This window comes from Phacochoerus africanus, chromosome 3 (genome assembly GCF_016906955.1).
Source record: "Phacochoerus africanus isolate WHEZ1 chromosome 3, ROS_Pafr_v1, whole genome shotgun sequence".
In the NCBI taxonomy this organism is placed as follows: domain Eukaryota; kingdom Metazoa; phylum Chordata; class Mammalia; order Artiodactyla; family Suidae; genus Phacochoerus; species Phacochoerus africanus.
The window spans coordinates 198165436-198192099 of NC_062546.1; the positions used below are offsets into that span (position 1 = coordinate 198165436).

Sequence of the window (26664 nt, forward strand, 5' to 3'; positions counted from 1 at the left end):
TGTGATCCCATACAAATTTTAGGATTGTTCTATTTCTATGAAAAATGCCATTGAATTTTTTTCATTGAGGCATAGTTGATGTGCAGTTTTAGTTTCAGATGTACAACATGGTGATTCACAATTTTTAAAGGTTATGTTCCATTTACAGTTATTATAAAATATTGGCTATATACCCTTTGTTGTACATTATATCCTTGTAGCTTATTTACTTTTTACGTAGTAGTTTGTGCTTTTTAATACTTTGTCCTTAACTTGCCCCTCCTCTTTCCCTCGTCCCACTGATAAACGCTAGTTTGTCTCTGTATCTGTGAGTCTGTTTCTTTTTCGTTATATTGACTAGTTTGTTTTTATTTTTTATTTTCCACGTATGGTTGATAGCATACATTTTTTCTCTTTCTCTCTCTGACTTATTTCACTTAACATAATACCCTCCAAGTCCATCCATGTTGAAAAAAATTCGTTCTTTTTTATGGCTGAATAATATCCCATTACGTGTGTGTGTGTGTGTGTGTGTGTGTGTGTGTGTGTACCACATCATTATCCATTCATGTGTTGATAGATACTTAGGTTGCTTCCATGTCTTGGCAATTGTAAACAGTGCTGTTATGAACATTGAGGTGCATGTGTTTTTTTGAATTAGTGGTTTTGTTTTTTTTTCAGGTAAATACACAGGAGTGGAATTGCTGGATCATATGGTAATTCTGTTTTTAGTTTTTTGAGAAACCTCCCTACTGTTTTCCACAGTAGCTGCACTAATTTACATTCCCATGAAGTTTCCTTTTTTCCGTATCCTAACTGATACTGGTTATTTGTGGTCTTTTTGATGATAGCTATCTGACAGGTATGAGATGATATCTCATTGTGGTTTTAATTTGCAGAACTGTCAGTGGATTTTGATAGGGATTCCTTTGAATCTGTATATTGCTTTGGGTGGTATGGACATTTTAACAATATTAACTTCCAATTCATGAGCACTTAGTGTCTTTCTTTTGCATCTTCTTCCGTTTCTTTCATTAATGTTTTACAGTTTTCAGTGTACAAGTCTTTCACTTCCTTAATCAAATTTATTCCTAGGTATTTTGTTCTGTTCTATGTGGCTATATATAGGATTATTTTCTTAATTTATCATTCTGATAGTTATATGGTGTGTAGAAATGGAACAGATTTTTGTATTTTGATTCTGTATCATGCAATTTTACTGAATTTATTAGGTTCTAACAGTTTTTTGGTGGAGTCTTTGTCAGCTTTTCAACTGTTGAATATGATGTTAGTTATGGGCTTGTCACATATATTGTGTTTGGGCGCATTCCCTCTATACTCACCTTATGGACAGTTTTTATCATAAATGGATGTTGAATTTTGTCAAGTACTTTTTCTGCATCTATTGAGAAGATCCTATGATTTTTATTTCTCATTTTGATAATATGATATATATAATTACGTAACTTCCTTATTTTAAAGGGGATCAAACTGGGACATGTTTCAAGTTAGAAGTAATGTGACATGCCTCAAGTTAGGTATTGAATAGCCGGTTCAGCACCTCAGTTCTGGAGGGCTTTTATTTCTGCGACCCTTTCTTCGTATCGCAGACCTTCTGGAATCCAAAGGACCGGAGTGCACATTGGTTGTTATGTTGTGGATACAGTTTTGGGTCTGGATGGCGGATACTGAGAGTTGGTAACTTCCTCTGGTTCTAAGTAGAGGTATAAGCTGATCTTAAAGATAGTAGGGAGGAAGGAATAGAGAAGAAATTCATTTAGCCACACACGTCTACTACGCCTGTGTTTATGCTGTGTCCTGGGATGTCCTTGTCACACATTTTCTTCGTTTTTTTTTTTTTTTTGAGTACTTACTTCCCAGAAATGGATTCCTGCTGTGCCACGCTTTCTAAGACTCGTGGTGGTTTATAACCTTCCTTTTTCTTGAATGAACATGAAATTAGCTAATAGGCCTACTTTTCTCAAGTGTAGAAACAGGAACTAGGTTCTCTATGGGTGAATGAGTATACAGCCAGGTTGTAGTCAATCATTGATCACAAAGAATCTTGGGGGCAAAATGTCCACAGATTGAAATACTGACTAAATGGTTTAAGAAAGCATTTGAAAATTAAATGTAATAGATATGAGAGGTAAGTGTATGTAAACTTAACGTTTGATTCATAAAACACTTTTATTTGTGCATATTTTTAAAAAAAGCTTTGTAACTTATAGCTGTTTCTTTTTTATATCTTTGGTCCTGAGTTCATAGTATTGTATTTTGGAAAAGCTAGAAATATTAAAGTAGTGCCTCAAGGGTAAAACATCTTTCAGTATTTCCATTATAAAATGCAATTTTAAAGGGTTGAGAAGTGAGCTATAAAAATTTGTTCTTGGCTGATACTTTGTATACAAAAAATCTCTGCCCAGGATAATTTTCACAAGAATTTTTGCAATGGCATAAACTGTGAGGTTATGTGGCAGTACCAGCTTACATTGAACTCATTTTTTTTTATGCTTCTATCAAAGTGGGGGAAAGATGACAGCTTTTTAAATGATTCAAATAAAACAATATTAAAATTATATTTCTAGCCTTGTACTTTTAGAAAATTTTGGTTTAAAAAATGTTACTCTCCCGTCAGAAGACTCATCATTGGCTTAAGCGTCAAAATTATAGCACCACCAAACCCAAAACAAGCCCCAAATCTAGGTGACTTTAAAATAATTCTTTTAAAACTGGATTTTAGCAGCTGATTTTGAAAAGTAGTATTTGGGCCTGCTCAGTGACTGTGTAACCCCAGAGATATTCTTTTGGGTCCCACTTGTTCAAAAATAGCCTTCTGTTTGGTACCTTAGCTTAGCTGTCTGCAAAGCAAGGGCGAAAGTATTAATGGCAAAGCGAAGACATGTTTCTTATGTGATTGGAGACTTAATCAATGAAGCTGGAGAGCCACTTGTTAGTGAAGTATTCTTCCCAAAGCTTTGGGCAGGTCTTAGCTTGAAAAGGTCAACCACAGCGTGGATAAACGTCTTGCTCTTGTGTTGCTGTCAATCCTTGTGCACATAAACTTCCATTGCACTTTACAGCTTGTGGCTAGGTTTCTTTTATTTTTTTCTACTGCTTTTACAAAGTTAAATCTCATAAGCAGATCTCCTCCAGGGATAATTTTCTGTGTGGCAGCCAGATTGGTCTCAGAGTTCACCGTAACTTCCTCTGTAGTGTCAGCTTCCGAACCGTAGAAGTACAGCTATTTTGCATAGAGCCCATAGGGGACATTTGAGGTCTTGGTATGAAATGAAATATGACTTTATGTGAAATACGAATTGGAAATTACATTGGATTATATACCGTTTTCGGAAATACAGTCTCCACGGTGGGGAAGGAACTGCCTTATTGGTGAAAGTTTCCCCCTGCCTTCATGTGGGAAGTGATCGTGGTCTACCGTCATGTGCTCTACCAAACAAACGGTAAAAATAACAAGACCAACAACAAAACTCTTTGGCTTTTGCTCTTAAAGAAAGGAACTTCCTAAGACAAACATATTTTAAAAATCAGGTCAGTGTTCATTCAGAGATCTTCAGAAATTTCCTTCAGAGTCCTATGGTCATCTTGTCCACGTGCTGGGCCCTCCATCTGGGGCATGCTGAGACAGAAGAAAGCCTGCCCTGGCTTCAGAGGTAGAGGCATGATGCTTCTTCTGGAGTCATCTCTGCCAAGAGGCCACTTCTCCATCCTTGCCTGGACCAGCTCTTGGTGGCTTAGTGTGGTGCTCCTGTCATGACCAGAGGTGTGGAAGTGATCTTGAGCATCTTGAAGGGAGAGAAGGGCGTTTCCACACCGTCAGAGAATTGGGTATGTGTAGTGTAGAGATGCTTTCTTGGGGGAAAGAGCAGATTATGTAATTTCCCAGAGGAGTAATATGCTACTATCATTATTTTGTTCCTTTGCCCCAGATTTGGCCAGCAGAAACCCCTAAATTAGTTTCTGTGTAATTTTGACACGTTCTTATCATTCTTTGACCACTTCATTTTCTGGAGGTGCCCCAGCCTCACCTGCTTTCCCTTTGCTAGCCCAGGAACTAGCCGTTTTCTCAGCAGCCCTGGTAGCCTTTTAGTGGAGAAATCCAGAAGCCTTCTCAGTGAAGAGAGCCATGTATATGCGTATTTATTTATTTATATCACTCTGTCTGCCTGTCTGTCGGTCTGTCTGGCTACCTACCTACCTACCTATCTTGAAAACAGTGAATTTATATTAAAAGCTCAAATCCTAGTACAGCACTACGGGGTTCATTACAGTTACCCCTTTTCCATATTTGTAACTCTCTTCTCAAATGGTGAGAGACCTGGCTCTTATTTCCTTATTTGCTCATCCCTTTTGGTAACCAGTACGTCGACATTCCTGGATTGTTATTCCACTAGGTCACCTTTCTTGCTCAGGCTTCAACCCCTCCTGGGCCCTCACTCAAGCTGTGATTCCTTATCATTGTACCATATTATTTTAGCTTGGATTCTCTCAAAGTTGGGAGTTCCAGCTTTTCTCCACGGAATCCTATAGCCAATTGATCAATGACGCATAGAGCCTCAGCTCTATTTGTGTTTAGACTGTTGTATCATTTCTCTTATCTATTGATGGCTATCTTTCTTTTAAGCATCAGGTGGAGAAAAGAGAAAAGAAATAAACTACGTGTGTGTGTGTTTGCATGTGCATTTTAAGGTACTGTGGATGACATCAAGAGCTTCTTTGGCAAGGAAGAGCTCAGTCTTCCTTTGTGGATTTGTGTGTGTGTGTGTGTGTGTGTGTGTGTGTGTCTTTAGAAGCTTCCAGCTCTAACTATACTTATCTACTTGTGTCTCAAACATGCCAACTTCCTAGACTTTTTCTATACCATCTTTTTCATCATTGTCTGTCCTCTCGACCCATGCTATTACTACCATCTTTCTAAGCCCTTCCTTGGTCATCTCAGCAGGAAGCAATCATTCCTTTTGTTGGAGTTTATGCCATTCAAATGATATTTACTTCTGCTTAAAGATATTTGGCAGTGTGTTCTGTGAGTCTGACTTATTTCCATGTATCAGTAGGACAATACTAGTGGTGATATTTTGGAGAGTATTTTTTTTTTAACTGGCTATTTATTTATTTGGGGGCATGCCCCTGGCACGTGCAAGTTCCTGGGCCAGGGATCAAAGCCACGCCACAGTTGCAACCTGTACAACAGTCATGGCAATGCCAGATCCTTAACCCTCTGTGCCGGAAGGGAACTTCCTTGAAAGTATCTTGTTAACTATTAAGTGTCACCTCACTGTAAGGAGGACTTATTTAATGCCTAGTGAATGCCTTGTGCATTATGATATTTTGATAAATGTTTATTGGATTTAAAGTTTTGTCAGAATGAAAACTATTTGGTATTTTAGTTGATAACTTTGGCTTATTCTTTCAGATGTTTCAGTTGATTTTTACTCTCCCCTCTATATATAGATGCTGAGCTTGTTTGGCTTGGATGCGAAAGTGATTTAGTTGGTTTCCATATTTACATATAGTAACGTTTACCTCTTTTAACTCTGTGAATTTTAAAGCATGTGTAGATTTGTATAACCACTACCACAGTTAAGATGGAAAACAGCCCCATCCTACCCACAAATTCCCTTGTGTCCGTTTTAAGTCAACACTTCCCCTTACCCCACAGCTCCTGCCAACAACAAATCTGTTTTGTGTCCCTATGGATTTGCTTTTTGCAGAATGTCATATAAATGGAATTATTTTTAGTCAGGCCTTTTTCTATTAGCATAATGCATTTGAGATTCATGCAGGCTGTTTAGTGTTGCCAAATGGTATTCTGTTGTATCAATGTCCCAGAGTCTATTTATCCATCCACTAGTTGAAGAACATTGGGAATATTTTCAGCTTTGACCATTAAGAATAAAACTGCTGTGAATGCTGCTGAACATGTCTTTGTATGAACATATGTTTTTATTTCTCTTGATTAAATGCCTAGAAGTAGAATTGCTGGGTCATATGGTGAGCATATGTTTGCCTTTATAAAAAAGTCATGAGCTGTTTTCCAAAGTAGTTGTACCATTTTTCACTCCTATTAAAAATGTATGAGAGGTTCAGTTTCTCCATATCCTTGCCAGGATATAGTATTATTATTTTGACCATTCTGGTGAGCATATAGTAATGTTTACTTTTTGGTTTTTGTTATCTTTTGTTTTGCATTTTCCTGATGACAAAGTGATGTTGGACATTGTGTGTGTGTGTACCTGTGTGCACGCTCATTGGCTGTTCATATATGTTTAGTCTTCTGAGAGGTCTGTGCAAGGCTTTACCCATATTTAAATTTTTTTATATTAATGAATTGTAAGACTTCATGTAATATGGATAAAGACCTGAGATACACACACACACACACTTCAGATCTTTGTGATCTTACTTTTCTTGTGTAGTTGTTTTGTTACTTACTTGATAAATATCTGTGATTGAGGATTTATTTCTCCTTTTATTTTTGTCACTTTTTGCTTCATTTGGTTTGAAGCTTTTTTTTATTAGGTGCATGTATGTTTATAATCATATCTTGCTAATGAATTGACTCTTTTATTAACATGAAATCATCCTCTTTGATCCCGTAATGCCTTTTTTCTTTTTTTTTACTCTGCCTTTTATTATTATTTTTTATTGTTATTCCCTAATACAATTATTTTTCCTACTGTACAGCAAGCATAGTGACCCAGTTACACATACATGTATACATTCTTTTTTCTCACATTATCATGCTCCATCACAAGTGACTAGATATAGTTCTCAGTGCTATACAGCAGGATCTCATTACTAATCCATTCCGAAAGCAATAGTTTGCATCCATTAGCCTGAAGCTCCCAATCCCTCCCACTCCCTCCCCCTCCCCTTAGGCAACCACAAGTCTATTCTCCAAATCCATGATTTTCTTTTCTGTGTAAAGGTTCATTTGTGCTGTATATTAGATTCCAGTTAGCAGTGATATCATATGGTATTCGTCTTTCTCTTTCTGACTTACTTCACTCGGGATGAGAGTCTCTAGTTCTGTCCACCTGGCTGCAAATGGCATTATGTCGTTCTTTTTTATGACTGAATAGTATTCCATTGTGTGTATATACCACATAGTCTGAATCCAGTCATCTCTCAGTGGACATTTGGATTGTTTCCATGTCTTGGCTATTGTGAATAGTGCTGCAGTGAACATGCGGGTGCATGTGTCTTTTTCAAGGAAAGTTTTGTCTGGATAGATGCCCAAGAGTGGGATTGCTGGGTCATATGGTAGTTCTATGCATAGATTTCTAAGGTACCTCCATACTGTTCTCCATAGTGGCTGTACCAGCTTCCATTCCCACCACCAGTGCAGGAGGGTTCCCTTTTCTCCACACCCCCTCCAGCGCTTGTTATTTGTGGACTTCTTCATGATGGCCATTCTGACTGGTGTGAGGTGGTACCTCATGGTAGTTTTGATTTGCATCTCTCTAATAATCAGGGATGTTGAGCATTTTTTCATGTGCTTGTTGGCCATCTGTATATCTTCCCTGGAGAATGGTCTATTCAGGTCTTTTGGCCATTTTTCCATTGGGTGGTTGGCTTTTTTGCTGTTGAGTTGTATAAGTTGCTTGTATATTTTAGAGATTAGGCCCTTGTCGGTTGCATCATTTGAAACTGTTTTCTTCCATTCTGTAAGTTGTCTTTTTGTTTTCTTTTTGGTTTCCTTTACTGTGCAAAAGCTTGTCATTCATGATAAAAACCCTTACCAAAGTGGGTATAGAGGGAACATTCCCTAACATAATTAAAGCCATTTATGACAAACCCACAGCAGATATAATACTCAATGGAGAAAAATTGAAAGCCTTCCCACTAAAATCTGGAACAAGACAGGGATGCCCACTCTCACTGCTGTTTTTCAACATGGTTTTGGAAGTCCTAGCCTCAGCAGTCAGACAAACAAAAGAAATAAAAGGCATCCAAATAGGAAGAGAAGAGATAAAACTGTCACTGTACGCAGATGACAAGATACTATATATAGAAAACCCTAAGGACTCAACCCCAAAACTACTTGAACTGATCAACAAATTCAGCAAAGTAGCAGGATATAAAATTAACATTCAGAAAAAAAAATGTAATTGTAATGTATACATGTAAGGATAAACTGACCCCCTTGCTGTACAGTGGGAAAATAAAAAAATTAAAAAAAAAAAAGAAACCAGTTGCATTTCTATATACTAACAATGAAATTTTAGAAAAGGAATGTAAAAATACAATACCCTCTAAAATTGCACCCCAAAAAATCAAATACCTGGGTATACACCTGACCAAGGAGGTGAAAGACTTATATGCCAAGAAGTATAAAACATTAATCAAAAAAATTAAAGAAGGTATAAAGAAATGGAAAGATATTCCATGCTCCTGGGTTGGAAAAATTAGTATTGTAAAAATGGCCATACTACCCAAAGCGATCTACAGATTCAATGCAATCCCTATCAAATTACCCATGACATTTTTCACAGAACTAGAACAAACAATCCAAAAAGATCCAGAATTGCCAAAGCAATCCTGAGAAACAAAAACCAAGCAGGAGGCATAACTCTCCCAGACTTCAGGCAATATTACAAAGCCACAGTCATCAAGACAGTGTGGTACTGGTACCAAAACAGACATACAGACCAATGGAACAGAATAGAGAACCCCGAAATAAACCCAGATACCTATGGTCAATTAATCTTTTGACAAAGGAGGCAAGAACACAAAATGGGAAAAGGACAGTCTATTCAGCAAGAATTGCTGGGAAACCTGGGCAGCTGCATGCAAAGCAATGAAACTAGAAGACACCCTCACACCATGCACAAAAATAAAGTCAAAATGGCTTAAAGACTTAAATGTAAGACAAGATACCTTGTAAACTCCTAGAAGAGAACATAGGCAAAACACTCTCTGACATCAACCTTACAAATGTTTTCTCAGGTCAGTCTCCCAAAGCAACAGAAATTAAGGCAAAAATAAACCGATGGGACCTAATCAAGCCTTTTTTCTTGAATTTGACTTTGTGTGATGTTCACGTGGCTACTCCAGTTGTTAAGATGGGGAAGGATGGTGAACACCTCTAAGATGATCTGGGAGTGGTGTGGTACTGGGGGGCAGTGAAAGAGCAGGGAGTAGTTACTACCCAATGAGGAAAGCCCTTAAGGGAAGAAACAGTATTCAAAGCAGAGGTCCTCTGTCTGTGGTTTGAGGTGGGAAGAGGAAAGGATGGTTGCAGATACACGTAGATTTTTTTAGGGTTGGCCATACCTTACATCTATTTTAAAAATCTAGCAATAGGTGCAGAGTTCACAGTGTGCCAGCAACCACTAGTCAAATGTGGCTTTGGTTTTTATTATCAGTACATGAGTGTGGTGGTTCAAGTGTTGGCTGACTTTTCCGATAATTGTGGTTAATCTGTTTCTAGTAAATTGGCTGTATGGAAAGGAACATCCTTAGGCTCTGGGACTCTGGCCCTTATGTCAATGTCCTTAATATCCCTTGCTCCGAAAACTTTTCATTGTACACTGTCTGGTTTTCTGAAATGGTCTATAAATTGAGCTTGTTTTTCAGTGAGGTCCAGCACATTGATGTGTGACTCAAGAAGGTGAAATGCATTTTGCTGCGGACGGTGTGATGAAGGAGTCTGAGGTTAGGTGCTGCAGCTAAGTCTCTATACCTGTGAAAACCTCAAATACAAATAGTCTTCATTTGACACATGCTGTACATCCTTGAGCATGTTGTTTAAGCTTCTTGGGTTATTTTCTTTGCTGAATGATGTTACCGTCTTGCTTTGATTTCATGTCAGCAATTGTTAGGATTCTGAAAGGGGAAATCTTCCCTAGGGCTTGCTTTCCCTGCTTTGCTTCTGTCCAGCTTCTTGCCTGACTCTTCTTCTGTTTCAGAACTTGGTGTGATGGTCGGCCAAATTCTCTTCCCTACCTTTCTGCTCATTTCTGGTATCAAAATACTTAATCCCTCACTGTGGAGATGACTCTAGTTGGATTCTGCTCTGTGCTGTGAACGCTGTCTCTCTCCTCTAAGGGGAAACATACCTGCTTCTTACTTTCCTTGGTGGCCGGGTAGAGAGGCTTGGTGGAATCCGGGTGACGTTGTGTTTGGTTAGTTTCCTGTGGTGGCCGTGCAGAAAGGAGAGAGGCTGCGTCTTACAGGACACCCATAATTCTGTGCCAGGTCCTGTAACCTCTCAGGAGCAGCGTCCAGAGATCCTAAAGCCAGACTTGCCTGACTTCTGCAGGCTTCCTCTCCTGCAGTCCAGGCCTGGGCTGCACAGTGGACGGCTCCTTGACAGATACAGCTTGCTTCTCCAAGAGACCTTTTTCCTCTTTTTCTTAAAAATTTTTTTAAAAAATTGAACTTTTGAAAAAGGGAGTTATATAGTTTTCCTTACTATACTCACAGAGAAATAGAAAGAGGGAAACAGATCCTGCCGTTCTTAGTTGTTAGAAACCCATTTTTGACTTGGTGTGATCTAGGCCAAGAAAGAGTTTGCAGTGGCCTTTGCATGGTGTTTAATGGAAGGAATTGGCAGATAAGATTAAAAGGATCCACAAAGTTTAGTGCACATTGAGAAGATCAAGGTCTTTGGATGATAAGCCAAAGAACAGAGAGTCAGTTTGTCTAAGAAAGAGACATCTGTGAAAAATTTTGAGTGAAAAGGTAGCTTAATCAGATTTTTTTTATTTCTGGAAGTTTGTACGATGGCGGCCCTGAGGTGGCACCAGGGAATTTGTGGAAATATAAGAGCTCTTGTAAAAGGACAAGCGAAGCTTTGGTCAAGCAGTGTGTTTGGCAGTAGAGACAGTCAGATGTGGTTGTGAGGTTTTGAGTTTGAAGGCCCTGGAAGGAAGTGTAGTATTGTTGATAAAAAAAAAAAAAAAAAGAGAGAGAACAGGAAGGGGAAGTGCTTTGAGGGGAAGGGCTAGGGTGGTTTTTGCACATTAAAGTGGACTTATGTAGGGAAGATTATGTTAGGTACAATATTAAGTATTGGGATTGTAACAGCGACCAAACAGGCAAAAAAGTCCCCGCTTTCATAGAGCTCACATTTCACTGGGAAGGACATAATAATGTAAATAAAGTACAATGCTCAACAGTGGTAAATACTGAAGAGGAAAAATCAATACAGTAAGGAAGAGAGAGGTGAATTGGGGGTGGGGGTGTGGTTTTAAATCAGATGACCAAAGAAGCTATTGTTGAGAAAGTGACTGTAAGAACTGAAGGAAGTGGGGGAGCCATCCTTGTGAGGACCTTGGGGCGTAGTAAATACATGCCTCATGTGTTTGAGGAGAGTAGCTGGAGAGGAAGGCAGAGGGGTCATGGGGTGGAGTAGAGGTCAGGTAGGGCCTGGGCATCCAGCAGGGTTTGGGTTTTAGCTCTGATGGAGGTAGAAAGCCTTGGAGGATTTAGAGCGGAGGATTGATGTGGTACGACTTAACCTTTCATGGGCTCACTCTGACTGCTGTGTTGGGATTAGACTGAAAGTGGGCAAGAGTAGGAGCAGGGAGACCCCCTGAAGAGGTCTTGCCTGTATCCTGGTGAGAGATGATGAAACCTGAACCAGGGTGGTGTCCACGGTGGCAGTGAAGATGGAGCTGATAGGATGAGCTGGGCGGGTGTGATGATGAGAGGCGGGGTAGGGAGGGGAGGAGGTGGAGAGAGGGAGGAAGACTGGTCCCTTGATAACAAGGTTTTTGGCCTGAGTAGCTGGAAGAATGGCGGTGGTTTGTTCTACTCCTGTGAACTGAAGGAAAGGTACTTTCGGATTAACTGCTCGAGGCAAACAGAGTCCCCAGTCAACATCTGTACCTTTAAGAAGGCTAGCGTGTCTTCAGAATGATAGTATCCATGTCATGTTTTAAAATGGAAGAAGCGTATTGGCAAGCCTCGTCAAGAACTCCCTGTGGAAATATCAATTGCTTTTCTTGGCTCTGAGGTGTTTCCTGAACAGTGTATTATACTTTGCCCCAAGTGTGCCATTAAGGGATTTGAAAGTTTGTTAAAACATGTGTGGCAAGTGAGTGCTGTCACTTAAGCCCAGCCAGAGGAGCCAAGAAACGAAAACCAGCCCCTAGGTGGACTTGGTGCCATGCATTAGCTCTGAATCAGAGGCTCAGGTAGAGGGGGTGGGTGGGGCGTCATCTCCTGCCCTCGGCTGGCACTGGCGTGAACCGCCTTTCAGCACAAAGTGCCCGTGGACACAGGCAGGTGTAAATCTTTTGGGAGAAGTTCCCTTTTACCAAGTTGATAGTAACCCCCTGCCCCAGGGGAACGTTATAGAACTTATTCGCTTGGAACAATTCCCCGGTGCTAATACGGACGTGCTCTTTTTATGAGATTTAAAATAGCACTTTTCAAAGACGGCTTTATGTTCAAGGAAGAGTTTTTCTGTATCAGTACACAGGGGACTGTGAAATGTTTCCTACTTGGAGTTTGGGTAAGGCACCGTGATGGAAATGTTACTGGCATTTTTATTTAGGATTCCATTTAAATTGGTTACAGAAACTCTTTCTGTTGCTCCCCCATTTTGAAATAATTGTATTAATTATATATATATTTTTTAATTAAAAACATTTTTTTTGTCTTTTTGCCATTTTCTTGGGCCGCTCTTGCGGCATATGGAGGTTCCCAGGCTAGGGGTTGAATCGGAGCTGCAGCCGCCGGCCTACACCACAGCCACAGCCACAAGCAACGTGGGATCTGAGCCACGTCTGCAACCTACACCACAGCTCACAGCAATGATGGATCCTTAACCCACTGAGCAAGGCCAGGGATTGGACCACAACCTCGTGGTTCCTAGTCGGATTCGTTAACCACTGAGCTACGGGAACTCCTGAAATAATTATATTAATTATAAAAGGAGGGGAAAGAAAAATCTAATCAGTACCATTTTTGAAGTGAATGGGTTTCTCAGTTTCTTGATTCTGGTGAGTTTGAGTTGCTCCCTGCAGTTGATCTAATTTACAGCTCAGTGTAGACTTTCTGCCCCCCCCCTCCCCTGCAAGGGCCAGATTGGTTCTTCACACTTTGGGGGAATCAGCTTCCTTGGAAACTGTGCTCACATTTGTCTTTCTCTTTATCCAGGCGTTCATGATTTTTCTTGCTAAAACTCTTGTTTTCAAATTGGTAGCAGTGAACTTTATGGTTCCATTTGGGTTTATACTGAAGCTGGAGTTAAAGTTTAGATATGAAGGCCTAGAATTATTTTAGAAAAATGCATTTATTTAATGTCTTCCAGTTTTATTCATTTGCATGTGCATTTATATTTGCTTCTTATGGTGATAGTTTCAACTCTGATAAAACAACTGGTGACTCTTCCCTGGTTTCACCTGGTGTATTAATGTCGGGTAGAGCAGTATCACACGGTCCCCGGTGGACAAGCATCTGAATTTAGCTGCCTCTTGCTGAGGCGGAATAGTCACTCAGGTCCTCAGTGGAGGAGCATGGGCTTCGATGCATGCTTTGATAAGGCCTTTGATTAACATTTGTGGCTCAAGGGCTCCAGGGAGTAACACCCCACAGACCTTGTGTACTATAGGGGGTGTGCCTACACCTAGATGGACATTAATCCCTAACCCCCTGTGACTCAGTTTACGGGAAGAGAAGGGCGAAGACACCATGAGACTTACGGGACATTTCCACCCCTAAGACCCCTGTTGGACAAGGACGGATAGAGGAGAAACCCACATCTTTTTGGGCCCCTCGTTGGTACCCCCCATCTTTAATAGATAAAAACCCCTAGAGGACAGTGGAGGGGAGGGAAGGGCTCTTCTCCCCACTCCCAGCAGCCCTGGGAGCTACCTGTTTTCCTGTGATAAAGACTTTGCGTGCTTGCTGCCTGTGTGTTCGAGGAGTTCATTCTTCAGCTGTGCGAACAAGAACTGGATTCCGGTAACATCTTTCCGGCATCATTGCTGCTTGGTAGTTATTTATTTCTTGTAATTTTTTTTTTTTTTTAGAATGCTTCTTTGACAGCCGATTCAAGTCTTTCTCATCCTATTCAGAAGAAGGGAAAAGGAAACCAATATTTATTGAACATGTTTTATATGACAGGCATTTTGGGAGCCTCTGGGGAATATGAAAAAATGAATGTGGCATGGTTTACTTTCTGATGGAAGAGAAAAATACGCAAACAAATCAATGGAATAGAGCCTGATCAACAAACCTTATGTTGAAAGAACAGTTAAGGAATAGCCGTGGAACAAAGAAAGGAAAGAACATTTCTTAAGAGATGGGGGAGATTAGTCAGAGAAGCTTTCAAGGGCTGGATCTTGAATTTTGATTGAGCATTTGCCAGGCAGACAGAAGATGCACTGGGTGTTAGTGATGGGAGATGTATGTGAAAGCTCACTCTGAATCTGCTGGCAGGAAATCTTGCATCGGACTGTCCAGGACTAGGAGCACTGGACTTAGTCAGAGCTCTAGATCTGTGTGCCTGTCGCTGCGCTGCCGTTTAGAAGCTATGGGATTGCGACCTGTCTGAACCTGTTTTTTTTCCTCTGTGAGATGGAAATAACTATTTTCCTGGGTATCACCCAGGGTCCTGGTGGGGATCAAATTAGTTAATGAGTGTAAAGCACAGAGGAGGTTGTGCAGTATGAATGTGAAGAGTGATAATAAGTGCCTTAGGGTTTAACGTGTTCATAGTTTTCTTTAAATATGCTCTGTTTCACGGACTCCTGTTTCTTGTGGCACTCCATTTGGGTCTTCTCAGGGCTGTATTTTCAGCTTCCCTTTTCAGAGAATCTTGACCTTTGCTGACCCCGCGGGGTTGACTCCCTCATCTGGATGTCTGTCCTCCAGGACACTCTGCTGTCATCCCCTGACCTGCATTTCCAGCTGCCACCTGGATGTTCCTCATCACCTTGGACTTCCTGGGTCTAAAGACCAAATCTGAGCTGTTCAGAAACACTCACTAAGCTCCTGTCTATGTTACAGGCGCCTGTGCTGAGACCTTTTCATGTATTATCTCAGTTCCACAATAACCAAAGGATGTTGAAAGGTAGTGAAACTGAGATTCAAATAACTTGGCCAGTGCGGTACAGCTAGTCAGCAGCAGAGCCATGACACAAACCCGGCTGTGTTGACTACGGTTCCTGCTCTTAACCACTTTTCCCTGCTTTCCTACTTTGTTAACTTTACAGTAAAGACCAGATGCATTGACTTAGCATTCAGGGCTCCTCACGTCTGCTTAGTCATCTTCCTTTCTCATTCTTGTTGCACATTTTCACTACAACTTGCCTTTCCTAAAGGAAAATTCACATTTTCTTATCTCCTTGCTTTTGCATATGTGTCCTTTTGTGTTCACCTGTCAAAATCCTGAGGGAGGCAGGGCAATGTCGTGGACCAAGCCAGGGCTGGAATTGAGTCGATGTGTCTTCTGCTTTCCATCACAATTTTTTTTTGTCTTTTTAGGGCCGCACCCGAGGTATATGGAGGTTCCCAGGCTAGGGGTCAAATCAGATCTGTAGTCCCAGCCTACACCACAGCCACAACGATGCCAGATCTGAGCTGCGTCTGTGACCTACACCATAGCTCACAGCCTCGCCCCTTAACCCCACTGAGCGAGGCCAGGGATCAAACCTGCGACCTCATGGACACTGGTCAGATTCGTTTCTGCTGAGCCATGACGGGAACTCCTCCATCACAATTTTGGTCTGTCTTACAAAGGGCTGGACCAGTTTACATTCATCTCAGCAATGTATTTCTATAAATACTAACATGTAGTATTGTCAGATTTTTTTTAGTTTCTGCCCATCTGTGGGTGTGTAGTGATATCTCACTGTGGTTTTGATTTGCATTTCTCCAATGACTAATGAGGCTGAGCACTTTTCCATCTTTATTGGCCATTTGGTGATGAAGATTCACTTTTTTGTTAAGTGCCTTTAAGCCCTTTCCCTATTTCTCTATAGGATTGTCATTCATTAATCTGTAGGAGTTCTTTACATAGTCTGGATATGAGCATTTCTCTGGCTTATCTTTTTAAATTTATTTTACATTGTTTTAGGATAAAAGAAGAAATTTAATTTTAACGGAATTACATTTATCACTATTTTCTTTCACGACAGTGCTTTTTGGTTCTATTTAAAATTTATTTCCCTGTATGTTTTCTTAAAGTGTTATTTTCTAACATTCTGCCAGCCTTTTTGAGTCATGACTTCCTTAGCCGTTTTCCGTTCACATTATTGCTTGGTGTCTCCGATTTATCAAGCGTTCTTGTCTTCAAAGCAGGGGTATTCTATAAGGCATTTTGCCGTTCCTTTGCTAACACTGGGCTTAGGTTCTCCTTAAAATACAGAAGCCATTCTGCATCCACCCCCTTTTCCAAAAAATGTATCTCTTGCTCTCTGTGTCTCTGAACTCAACATTCTAGGCTTAGGCCTATTCCTTTCTGTCACAAGCTTCTAATAGCCTCCTCTCAATTTCCTCCTTTATGGTTTTCAGGGTGCCTCCCAGGTTCCACCAAAGAGGCAAGATTACTGCTCTCCGTCCCCCTGAGACTGCAGTCTGATGGAGGAGGGGGCTTGCCTTTTCTTCTCGTCACACTCTATCACCCAGTTTTGCCTTCTGAAAGGAGACAATAGGTAGATTACAGATTATCCCTGGTGAAACTAACTGCAGGGTATATCTGACACACATTTCTGTTGTGTGTGCGTGTGTGTGTGTGTGTATTTGTACTTGTGTTTGAGGAGAGGAGTGGTTCAAGGAAATTAACGTTAATAAGTATTGGATTGTGCTCTTTCTTGAGTATTTTTAGTACCTGCAAGTGACACTTGTACTTCATATCAGTACTCACCAGTTGACATCTGCCTATATTTTCACTTTTATTTTTATTAGCAGGGCCTATGTGATGCTCATCCTCTCCCATGCATGGAACAAGACTGAGAGTGAGAAAGTTCTGTGTTTTCGTCCCTCACTACTCCATTTTTGTCCCATCCTCCAGAGACTAGACTAAGTCTCTAAGGGAGAAATAATCCCAGCTGTAGCATGCACTCGGAATAGCAAGTGCAGTCAGCTGCCTCACCCTCTCAGGTCTGTGGAGGAAACCAGAGGAATTTTAAAAGTCCTCAGTTAACCAGGTCAGTTAACCAGGCTCAGTTAACCATTTTCCTGAGGCCCCCTCCTTTCACTAGGAGCCCAGAGCTCTCCAAAATATTGATCAACCTGAACTGGTAGCCTGCAGCACCGGACTTGTTACTCAGCTTTACCGGTATATCCTTAAAGAGTATTTTCTACCTACTCGTACATGTGCATTTTTTCCGTAGAGGAAGGGTTTATGGCATTCACCTGATTCTCAGAGGGATCTGCTAAACTTCAAAACTGACAACCACCAACCCAGACTTTTCAGCGTTTTCAAGGTCAATCCCACAGAGGAAGGCCTCTTATTTTACAGATCCAAGGAAAATTGGACTACTCCTTTCCAACCCACATAATCTTGTATTTGGAAACTGTTTCTGAAAGCTCTCTTGTACCTTATAGTCTTTTATATTCCTTTTTTCATTTTTCTACACTTCTCTCCACCTGTTTATTCATCAGATGTTGAGCACCTACATTGATTATGCAAGTTGCTTTATTATATGCAAAGATATATAACTGGTGAGTAGATAGTCTTAACAGATGAGATAAATCACATATGTAAGTAATACCGGTGTAATGAAAACAGTGAGAAGTGCCGTAAAAGAGGTACTTATAAAATGCACCCCAATGTTCACTGCAGCACTATGTATAGCAGCCAAGATGTGGAAGCAACCTAAGTGTCCACTGACAGAGGAACAGATAAATAAGGTGTAGGTATACACACACACACACAGGAATATTACTCAACTATGAAAAGAATGAAGTAATGCCATTTTGCAGCAACGTGGATGGACCTAGAGATTATCGTACTGAGCGAAGTAATTCAGACAGAGAAAGACAAATATCATACGATATCACTTACATACATGGAATCTAATAAAAATGATATGAAGGAACTTACTTATAAAACAGAAACAAACTTACAGATTTCAAAACCAATCTTATGGTTACCCATAGGTGAAACCGTTGTGGGGAGAGAGGAATTGGGAGAGTGGGAGGGATATATACACACTACCATATAAATGAGATGATTAACAGGAACCTACTGTATGGCATAGAATAATCTACTCAGTAGTTTGTAATAGCCTATATGGGGAAAAAAAGAATGGATATGTTTATATGTATGACTGATTTGTTTGCTGTACACCTGAAACTAATACATTGTGAGTCAACTCTACTCTGATAATTTTTTTTTTAGCTTGCTTTGGAACTTTAGAAAAGGAAGAAATGACTCTCACCTGAGGCAGGTAGCAGGGCATGAGGAGGAACTGAGAAGACTGTGGTGGATTCTGGGCTGCAGAAAATCCAAGCCATTTGGACTAGGTCTTGAGAGATGGGTAGATTTTAGATGTGTGGCGATGTTAGATGCAGTCTGCCCTCGCTGGTTCTTTATTCATGCAAATGAGACTTGAGCATATCTAATGTGTCAGGCCCAGCCATGGTCATTTCATGGAGTTTTCATTTATCAGAGATCCTAATTAATTGCTGTTCCTGCAGTCATTCAGCATGTATTTGAGTGGCTACTAAATGCTGTTCCCAACTCTTGGAATATAGCAGTGGATACAATAGCCTCTGTGCTCACGAAATGTACATCCTAGTTGGGAGACAGACAGTATGTAGAGTATGTAGGTGAGGTAGTGCTAAGTGCAGTGATGAAAAATAAGGCAGGGAAAGAGGGTAGTGAGGCGGGGCTGTTTTAGTGAATATGATCAGGAAAGGCCTCTATGAGAGGAGGGTATTTGAGCAGAGACCTAAACAGAATGAAGAGAACAATCCCTGTGAGTAGCTGGGCCAAGAGTTTTCCAGGTAGGAGGAACAGCAAATGTAAAAATCTCAAGATGGAAGATTTGAGTATTCTAGCAATAGCAAGAAGATCTCTAGGATTAGAGTGTGATTTGCAAAGGTAGAAGCTGTAGAAAATGAGAATGGAAAAATTCATGTGGGCCAGATCTGACAAGACGTTGTGCCATGGTGATGGAAGGATGCGGGGAAGCTGTTGGGAGAATGCTGTGATCTGATTTGTTTTAAAACATCACTGTAGCTCTTTTGGTCCAAAGTGGAAATTGGGGGGCCAGTTATTGCAGTGGTTCTGCAAGTTATTGCTTGGATTTATATACTAAAAGTGGAAATGGCAAGAAGATATATTTTAAAGGCAGGCCCAGTGGGCTGTCTTGATGGATTGAATGAGGAGTGTGAGAGGGAGGGAGTCAAAGTTCCATCTGCTGACGGGGGCAGTTCTGGGAGAGGAGCGGGTTCTTGTAGGGACCAAGGATTCTCTTGTTTAAGGAGTCACCTGACATCCAGGTGAAGATGTCAGGTAGCCACCTGGATATGAGTCTGCAGTTCAGGGGAGAGGTTGAGGCTAAGCAGTTAATTTTTGGAACTAATAGAGTATGGAGAGATTTAAAGCCACACGACTGGATGAAATCATCTAGGGAGTGAGTGTAAATGGATCCTCTCCCTAGTGGTGTTTAACCTCCTCCTCAGATCCACGCTCGATTTAAGGGGAAGATACTTCATAGGTGGTACTTGTACTCCCTAATTATAGTGCATCGGGAAGCACTTTGGTTCTTTCTCTTTTTATGATGTTTATTTATACTGATCAGTGGGTTCAGTTATTGCCACTCTGACCCATCTGTTACAAAAACTCCATCCCGATCAGCATTTAGCAACCATTGATGATCGTTTTCAGACTCCATTTTTCCAAGGCTGGCAGGATGGTGATAATGAACATTTTTCCTTCCTTCTTAATTAGCCAAAGCTCTTCTGTAAAGAAGAACCATATCAGCCGTTTGGTTAACCAGAGGTATAGTGTTTCCAGGCAAGGTAGGATTTTCTGAGGTTGACCAGAGAGAGCCCTTCTGTAATGATTCCTGAGTCCTTTAGGTGAGACCCTAGGAGCCTGTGATCGCTTCTTTGTGTTTGCCATGTGACAAGATGTTCCAGGTCCCTTGTCCATTTCCTTTTAGAAACTTGAGCCGTTTATCTAAGGAGCTCCACAGCCCTCACTCTTAACCAGTGGGTGATGTGGAGGGTTTAGAATATGCCTTTAGATTCTGTGATCCTAAGATGATCTTTTCTCCTCATAGCATTTATTCTATTCTTGTGTGTACTCCGATCACACAAATACAAGGAAAACACTTGTAAAATGCTGTGTATTAATTTATGTTTTAGTTATAGTTTTGAATGACCTGATTTATACATTATATTCTGCTGCCTTACAATATTTTCTGCTTTAGTAACTCAAAAGTGAATTTAGTGCCTAAGACAGTAATTCTTTTTCTTAGTACAAAATTTTTGTTTATTTACTTATTTTTTATCATTTATTTATATATATATATTTTATACTGTACAGCATGGTGACCCAGTTACATTTACATGTATACATTCTTTTTTCTCACATTATCATGCTCCATCGTAAGTGACTAGACAGAGTTCCCAGTGCTACACAGCCAGATCCCATTGCTAATGCATCCCAAAGGCAACGTTCTGCATCCATTTACCCCAGGCTCCCAGTCCCTCCCACTTCCTCCCCTTCCCCTTTAGCAGCCACAAGTCTATTCTCCAAATCCATGATTTTCTTTTCTGTGAAAAGGTTCATTTGTGCCTTATATTAGATTCCAGATATCAGTGATATTATATGATATTCGGCTTTCTCTTTCTGACTTACTTCACTCAGAATGAGAGTCTCTAGTTCTGTCCACGTGGCTGCAAATGGCATTATGTCGTTCTTTTTTATGACTGAATAGTATTCCATTGTGTGTATATACCACATATTCTGAATCCAGTCATCTCTTAGTGGACATTTGGATTGTTTCCATGTCTTGGCTATTGTGAATAGTGCTGCAAGGAACATGCGGGTGCATGTGTCTTTTTTTAAGTAGAGTTTTATCCGGATAGATGCCCAAGAGTGGGATTGCTGGGTCATATGGCAAATCTCTGTAGAGTTTTCTAAGGTACCTCCATACTGTTCTCCATAGTGGCTGTACCAGCTTCCATTCCCACCACCAGTGCAGGAGGGTTCCCTTTTCTCCACACCCCCTCCAGCGCTTGTTATTTGTGGACTTCTTCATGATGGCCATTCTGACTGGTGTGAGGTGGTACCTCATGGTAGTTTTGATTTGCATCTCTCTAATAATCAGGGATGTTGAGCATTTTTTCATGTGCTTGTTGGCCATCTGTATATCTTCCCTGGAGAATGGTCTATTCAGGTCTGTTGGCCATTTTTCCATTGGGTGGTTGGCTTTTTTGCTGTTGAGTTGTATAAGTTGCTTGTATATTTTAGAGATTAGGCCCTTGTCGGTTGCATCATTTGAAACTATTTTCTCCCATTCTATAGGTTACCTTTTTTTTTTTTTTTTTTTAATGGATTCCTTTGCTGTGCAAAAGCTTGTCAGTTTGATTAGGTCTGATTGGTTTATTTTTGCTTTTATTTCTGTTGCCTTGGGAATATATTCTTAGAGTCTATATTCTGATTTTTTCAATATCTTTATAGTATTTTTCTTTGATATTCCTGATGGATATGATAATATTCATTGAGGGCAGTCATGTTCATTGGAATCTGTGACATTATAATGCTTTGGGAAAGACTTCTTTTAATAACTTTTTCTGCCTTGTGTAAAATGAAGATCTTTCATTAAGCATGATCTTTGTGTGATCTAGTTTGAACATTAATCTGGCTTGTCGAAAGCAGGCATCTAGTTTGAAACCGTAAGAGTAAATTCAGAACAATATTAGATCTCTCATATTTAAACACATACCTAATAAACTACTGGAAGCTCATTCAGTTCATTCAGGTCTCTGCTCAAGTGTTGCTTCCTCCAGGAGGCGTCCTATGTAACCACCCTGCTGCTGTACTAGCCTCGCTCTCCAGTAACCAGCGTTTCCATAGTATATCTCTTTTCACTATTAGACTTCTGTGTATCCTGCTGTATCCTTGCCGTCTAGAACAGTGCCTGGCACCGAGAATGGCACCCTGTGATGATCTGTTGAATGAGGAAGTTGTTCTCCACCTGTCTCCCCACCAGCATGTAGGCCTCACGAGGGTGCCTGGCACGAGGTTGGCCTTCCAACATTTGTTTGAGAGAACGCAATGAATGTGGTACCAATAGCGATCAAATTCGTAGATAAGAATTCACATGTAGCGGTGTACGTGCACACACACATGCACTCCCACATGTGATCACATCTTGACTACATGTTTAAATTACACATCGATTTCTTATCCAAAAATAGACTATTAAAAGAATGTGGTGTTCTAAGAAACATCTAGAACTACAGAATCTGCTGTCTTTTTTACAAATGTAGATGGGCAGGTTTTCATGTCACGTTTTTTTTCAGTGATGAAGTAACTGTGCCCATAGAAATCAGAGAGTATGAATGTCATGTGACTAACTCCTTGAATGGATGCGTAGCTGGATACTTTTCTCCTATTTGCTTCATGTTTTTCAATTGAAAAAGTTTGACATGTTGTATAATGCTTCGTTCTTATTTCTGGTGTAGATGTCTATCATTTGTGTGCTTTCTCTATACTGATTTCAGGCCTCAAAATGGAGAATTAAGGGTTTATATATATATATATAAACCCTTAATTCTCCATTAATAATATATATATATATATATTATTATTATTTTTTTGCTATTTCTTGGGCTGCTCCCGCGGCATATGGAGGTTCCCAGGCTAGGGGTCTAATCGGAGCTGTAGCCACCGGCCTACGCCAGAGCCACAGCAATGCAGGATCTGAGCCGCGTCTGCAACCTACACCACAGCTCACGGCAACGCCGGATCGTTAACCCACTGAGCAAGGGCAGGGACCGAACCCGCAACCTCATGGTTCCTAGTTGGATTCGTTAACCACTGCACCACGACGGGAACTCCAGGTTTATATTTTTATAAGAACATTTTATAAGCATATTTCCACTTAATTTTGTTTTTCCTGTTTCATTTTATATTCTTGTAGTTTCATTTGGGAGTGCTGTGACGTACGATGTTGAGTTTTTATCATTTCCCAACATACTGGATGAACTCTTAAGAAGCAGCATGGTGCTTCTGGTACTCAGGGCCTTTCAGGGAGAGAGGATGAAAGTGTGTGTCAGGAATATGAGAAGCTGGAGTTCCCACTGTGGCACAGTGGGTTATGAATCCGACTGCAGTGGCTCAGGCCACTGGGGAGGTCCACGTTCAATCCCTAGCCCAGTGCAGTGGATTAAAGGATCTGGCATTGCTGTGGTGTAGGTTGCAGCTGTGGCTTGGATTCATTCTCTGGCCCAGGAACTTCCATATGCCACGGGTGTGGCCAAAAACTTAAAAAGAAAGAAAAGGAAAGAGAAGAAAAATGAGAAGTGGATATAGCATTAATCTTGGGCCTCTTGAAAGGCTGAGTGCCAGGCTGGCACTGCTAGATCATCAGGCAGGCTGTGCATGCGGAAAATAAAGATTATTTTTCAGACTACATGGTGAGTATCCAGTCCTTCTGAATGTGCAGTTTCTTCCTTAGGAAAAAAAGTGAAAAAAGAAAAATCTGCACTTTTCCTTTTTTCCCTCCAGTGATTTTGCAGAACTTTTCTATTTTCTTCAGGTAATTAAACCAGAGAGCAATGACAAAGAAACAGAAGGGGCCTATGAATCAGATCTCCCCGAGGAGCTCTGTGGAAGCCATCTCCTGCAGCAGTCTCTGAAAGGCTGTAATGACAGTCCTGATGTCATTATAGAGGCTCAGTTTGATGACAGTGACTCAGAAGATGGACATGGCAACACACCAAATTCCTTGGTTGATGGTGTTAAGAAACTCTCAGTTTGTGTTCATGAAAAAGGTGAGTTACTGGGCTGCTCGCTGACATTTTAATAGGTTGTTTTGAGTATTGAAATTCTTTCTGTGCTGCAGAATTAATCACACGATACAATTGGTGTCTTCCCCATTTCTAACCTGTAACAGCGTTTAGAAAACGAGGCTCTTTCCAGCTGTTGTTTGTAAGGAGGGGATTAAAAGGCTGCTGCGGGTTTGTATGGTCAGTGGTTGCTGCTGTTCTTTCCTAATAGGTTTTGCGTCGTGTTGATAGCTAACCTTGAAATCTCCTGTGATGAGCCCAGTCCTACCCTGTGGTTGATATCAACAGAGTTAAACCAATCTTTAAAATCCTTACCAAAAAAGCACTTTATTTTACCCTGGATTGTGCTTTAATTTTAACGCAGTACATTTTTAAAAAGTATTTCTGTCCTTAGGGGTGTGAATGGATCACCCTAAATTTGATAAGTAGATTATCTTTACAAGTATCTTGATTATAAGCCTTTAAAAAAGCCTGTCTTGCGAGTTTCCCTTGTGGCTCAGTGCTGACAAACCCAACTAGTATCCATGAGGATGCAGGTTCAATACCTGGCCTTGCTCAGTGGGTTAAGGACCCAGCGTTGCTGTGAGCTGTGGTGTAGATTGCAGATGTGGCTTGGATCCCATGTTGCTATGGCTGTAGCACAGGCCAGCACCTGCAGCTCCATTTCCACTCCTGGCTTGGGAATGTCCACATGCCCCACGGAACTTCCGCATGCCATGGGCTCGCCTCCCCCCACCAAAAAAAAAAGGCCAGGCTTATTCTCTCTGGTCAAAATTTAAGCTATGGATCTCCTGGATACAGAGAAAAGCAAGTCCAAACACATGGGCGAGGAGCTGTGACCAGGGGCCTTACCTGACCGCAATCTGGGAAACTTATGGGAAAGTAGCAGTGAAAATTGGAATATTTCAATTTATAGATTTCTGAGAGGTTTTATGTGCAGGGAGTATATTTCCCAGCCAAACTGAGTTTTATATATGCTGTGAAATGGAAAAAATTGACCTGGGTAGGTCAACTAGATTATGAGCTTTTTTTCATCAGGAAGAAGTTTCTGGCATATTCCCCATGAAAGCCGAGAAGAAATGCCAGGAGATTTAAGGAGGATGTTCCGCAGCCGCCCTGTGATGGGGACCGGTGAGCACACCGTCCTGAGGGAGCTGGAGGCCATCTCGGAAGTGTCGGCAGGCGGGTCGCCCTGTGTCTCCGCTGCCGAGGAGCTAGTGACCGGGGCAGTGAGCAGTTTCTCAAAGCTCGTGTCGATTTTTGGTGCCAAGTACTACTCATTCGCAAGGACATTCTTGCTGCTTCCTCACTGCCCCACCAGGTGTGCAGACCTGAGGGCCCCCAGGTTCCTTGTGTTTTTGTGGCCTGCTTAGATAGGTAACTACTGGTTTCACTGGTCAGGGCCCAGCCAATTCATTTGACTGTTGTTCCTTGAAAATGCAATTCTTCCTATGTTTCTTCTTTCTTCCTTTAGAAACTGTTGGACACTGTGACCCTCTTATGTGTATTATCATAGTGGCATCAGTACTGTGAGTCATGGCTTTCTGTGCGAAGAGAGGGAAATAACCGGGACTCTGACGAGCCAAATCCTTCGTCAGCAAGGTCACCATGGGAGAGAGATGCTTGAAGGACAAAGCCAGGGGAAGGAATACTTTAAAACTTACTGGGTATTTGGCCTAAAGCTACTTTGTGGAAACCTCAGTCAGGTGGTTAAACTTGGCAGACCCCAGCAGCCTCTTTCCCCCTGGGCTCCGAGTCGAAGGGATGAGATACTTAAATTTCTCCCTGGTGATTGGGACCAGCACAAGGGCGAGGAAATATTGATGGATGGAAGTGATGGCGGAGTTGATGTCTGGGATGGGTACTGCTAACTCACTCTGCCCCTTTTGGGGGGACGGTCTGATGCAGACCTGCTCTTGATCTGTACTCTGTGGTGCCTCCTCTCCATCTCTCTTGCGAGGGAGCCCCGTGGAGCGCTCTCCAAGTCTGCCGTGTGCAGTTTGCTTCCTTCCTCATCGTGCGCTCTCCCCGTCCTCCTGTTATTTATATTTATATTGCTTCCTTACTGGCCCTGACTGAGGGAACAGCCCAGTCCTCCCCTCAGTATCTGGTACCAATTTCTCTTTCCTGTTAGCCTCTAAATAGAGAGTTTGTGAAACCACATGGCTGTTTCTCATTTCTTGCCCTCTTGATATTTAGGAAAATTGCAATTTGTTCTTTTAAAAATCATGGTGTTTTTTAGGATATTCCAACCAGCTTCTCCTTTCTGGATAATATAAAATCTGGTTACAGTTTGGATGTTAGTACTTTTTGCACTATTTTAAGGGTCTGAAATTTGTTATTGAAACAAACTGTAACCTTAAGAACATCATAAACTTTTCCTAAGACTTCTAGAAAGGTTCTTGGCTTTGTATTATATTTGCAAATGGATTTATTAATCCTAGTTCACACTTGTATGCAAAAGAGTGCTTTTTGTTTGTTTTTTACTAACATTTTTTTTAACTCAAAGCAAATTTTACATATTGCATGTGTGTGTTTTGAATATCCCTCTTTGCCCAGGAAACATATTTTTTTTTATAACTACCAGTTTCCCTGGTCAATAAGCAGATAACCCCGGCTCTCTGCAGCAAGTGCCTGTCCTTGGTCAGAAAAGATGCCCAGAGAAACTCAGAAAAGTTTCTCTGGGCATCTGACACCTACACAGTAGTTTCTTCTAGGAATTCAGCATAGAGC

The 26664-nt window shown here is 41.1% G+C and overlaps 1 protein-coding gene across 4 annotated transcripts in view; it reads left to right on the forward strand.

Annotated features, from left to right (window-relative positions):
- The window catches only part of DIS3L2 (DIS3 like 3'-5' exoribonuclease 2), a 364222-nt gene that overhangs the window by 96368 nt on the left and 241190 nt on the right, over positions 1–26664 (forward strand). For 3 of the 4 annotated variants that reach the window (XR_007134111.1, XM_047773760.1, XM_047773761.1), the window contains 2 exons: positions 23682–23916; positions 24970–25062. Coding sequence is in view for 3 of the 4 variants with exons in the window: in XM_047773760.1 (XP_047629716.1) it covers positions 23682–23916; positions 24970–25062 (328 nt within the window). In the remaining variant the exon portion in view is untranslated. The remainder of the gene's footprint in view (positions 1–23681; positions 23917–24969; positions 25063–26664) is intronic. The other variant, XM_047773762.1, reaches the window with a different exon arrangement.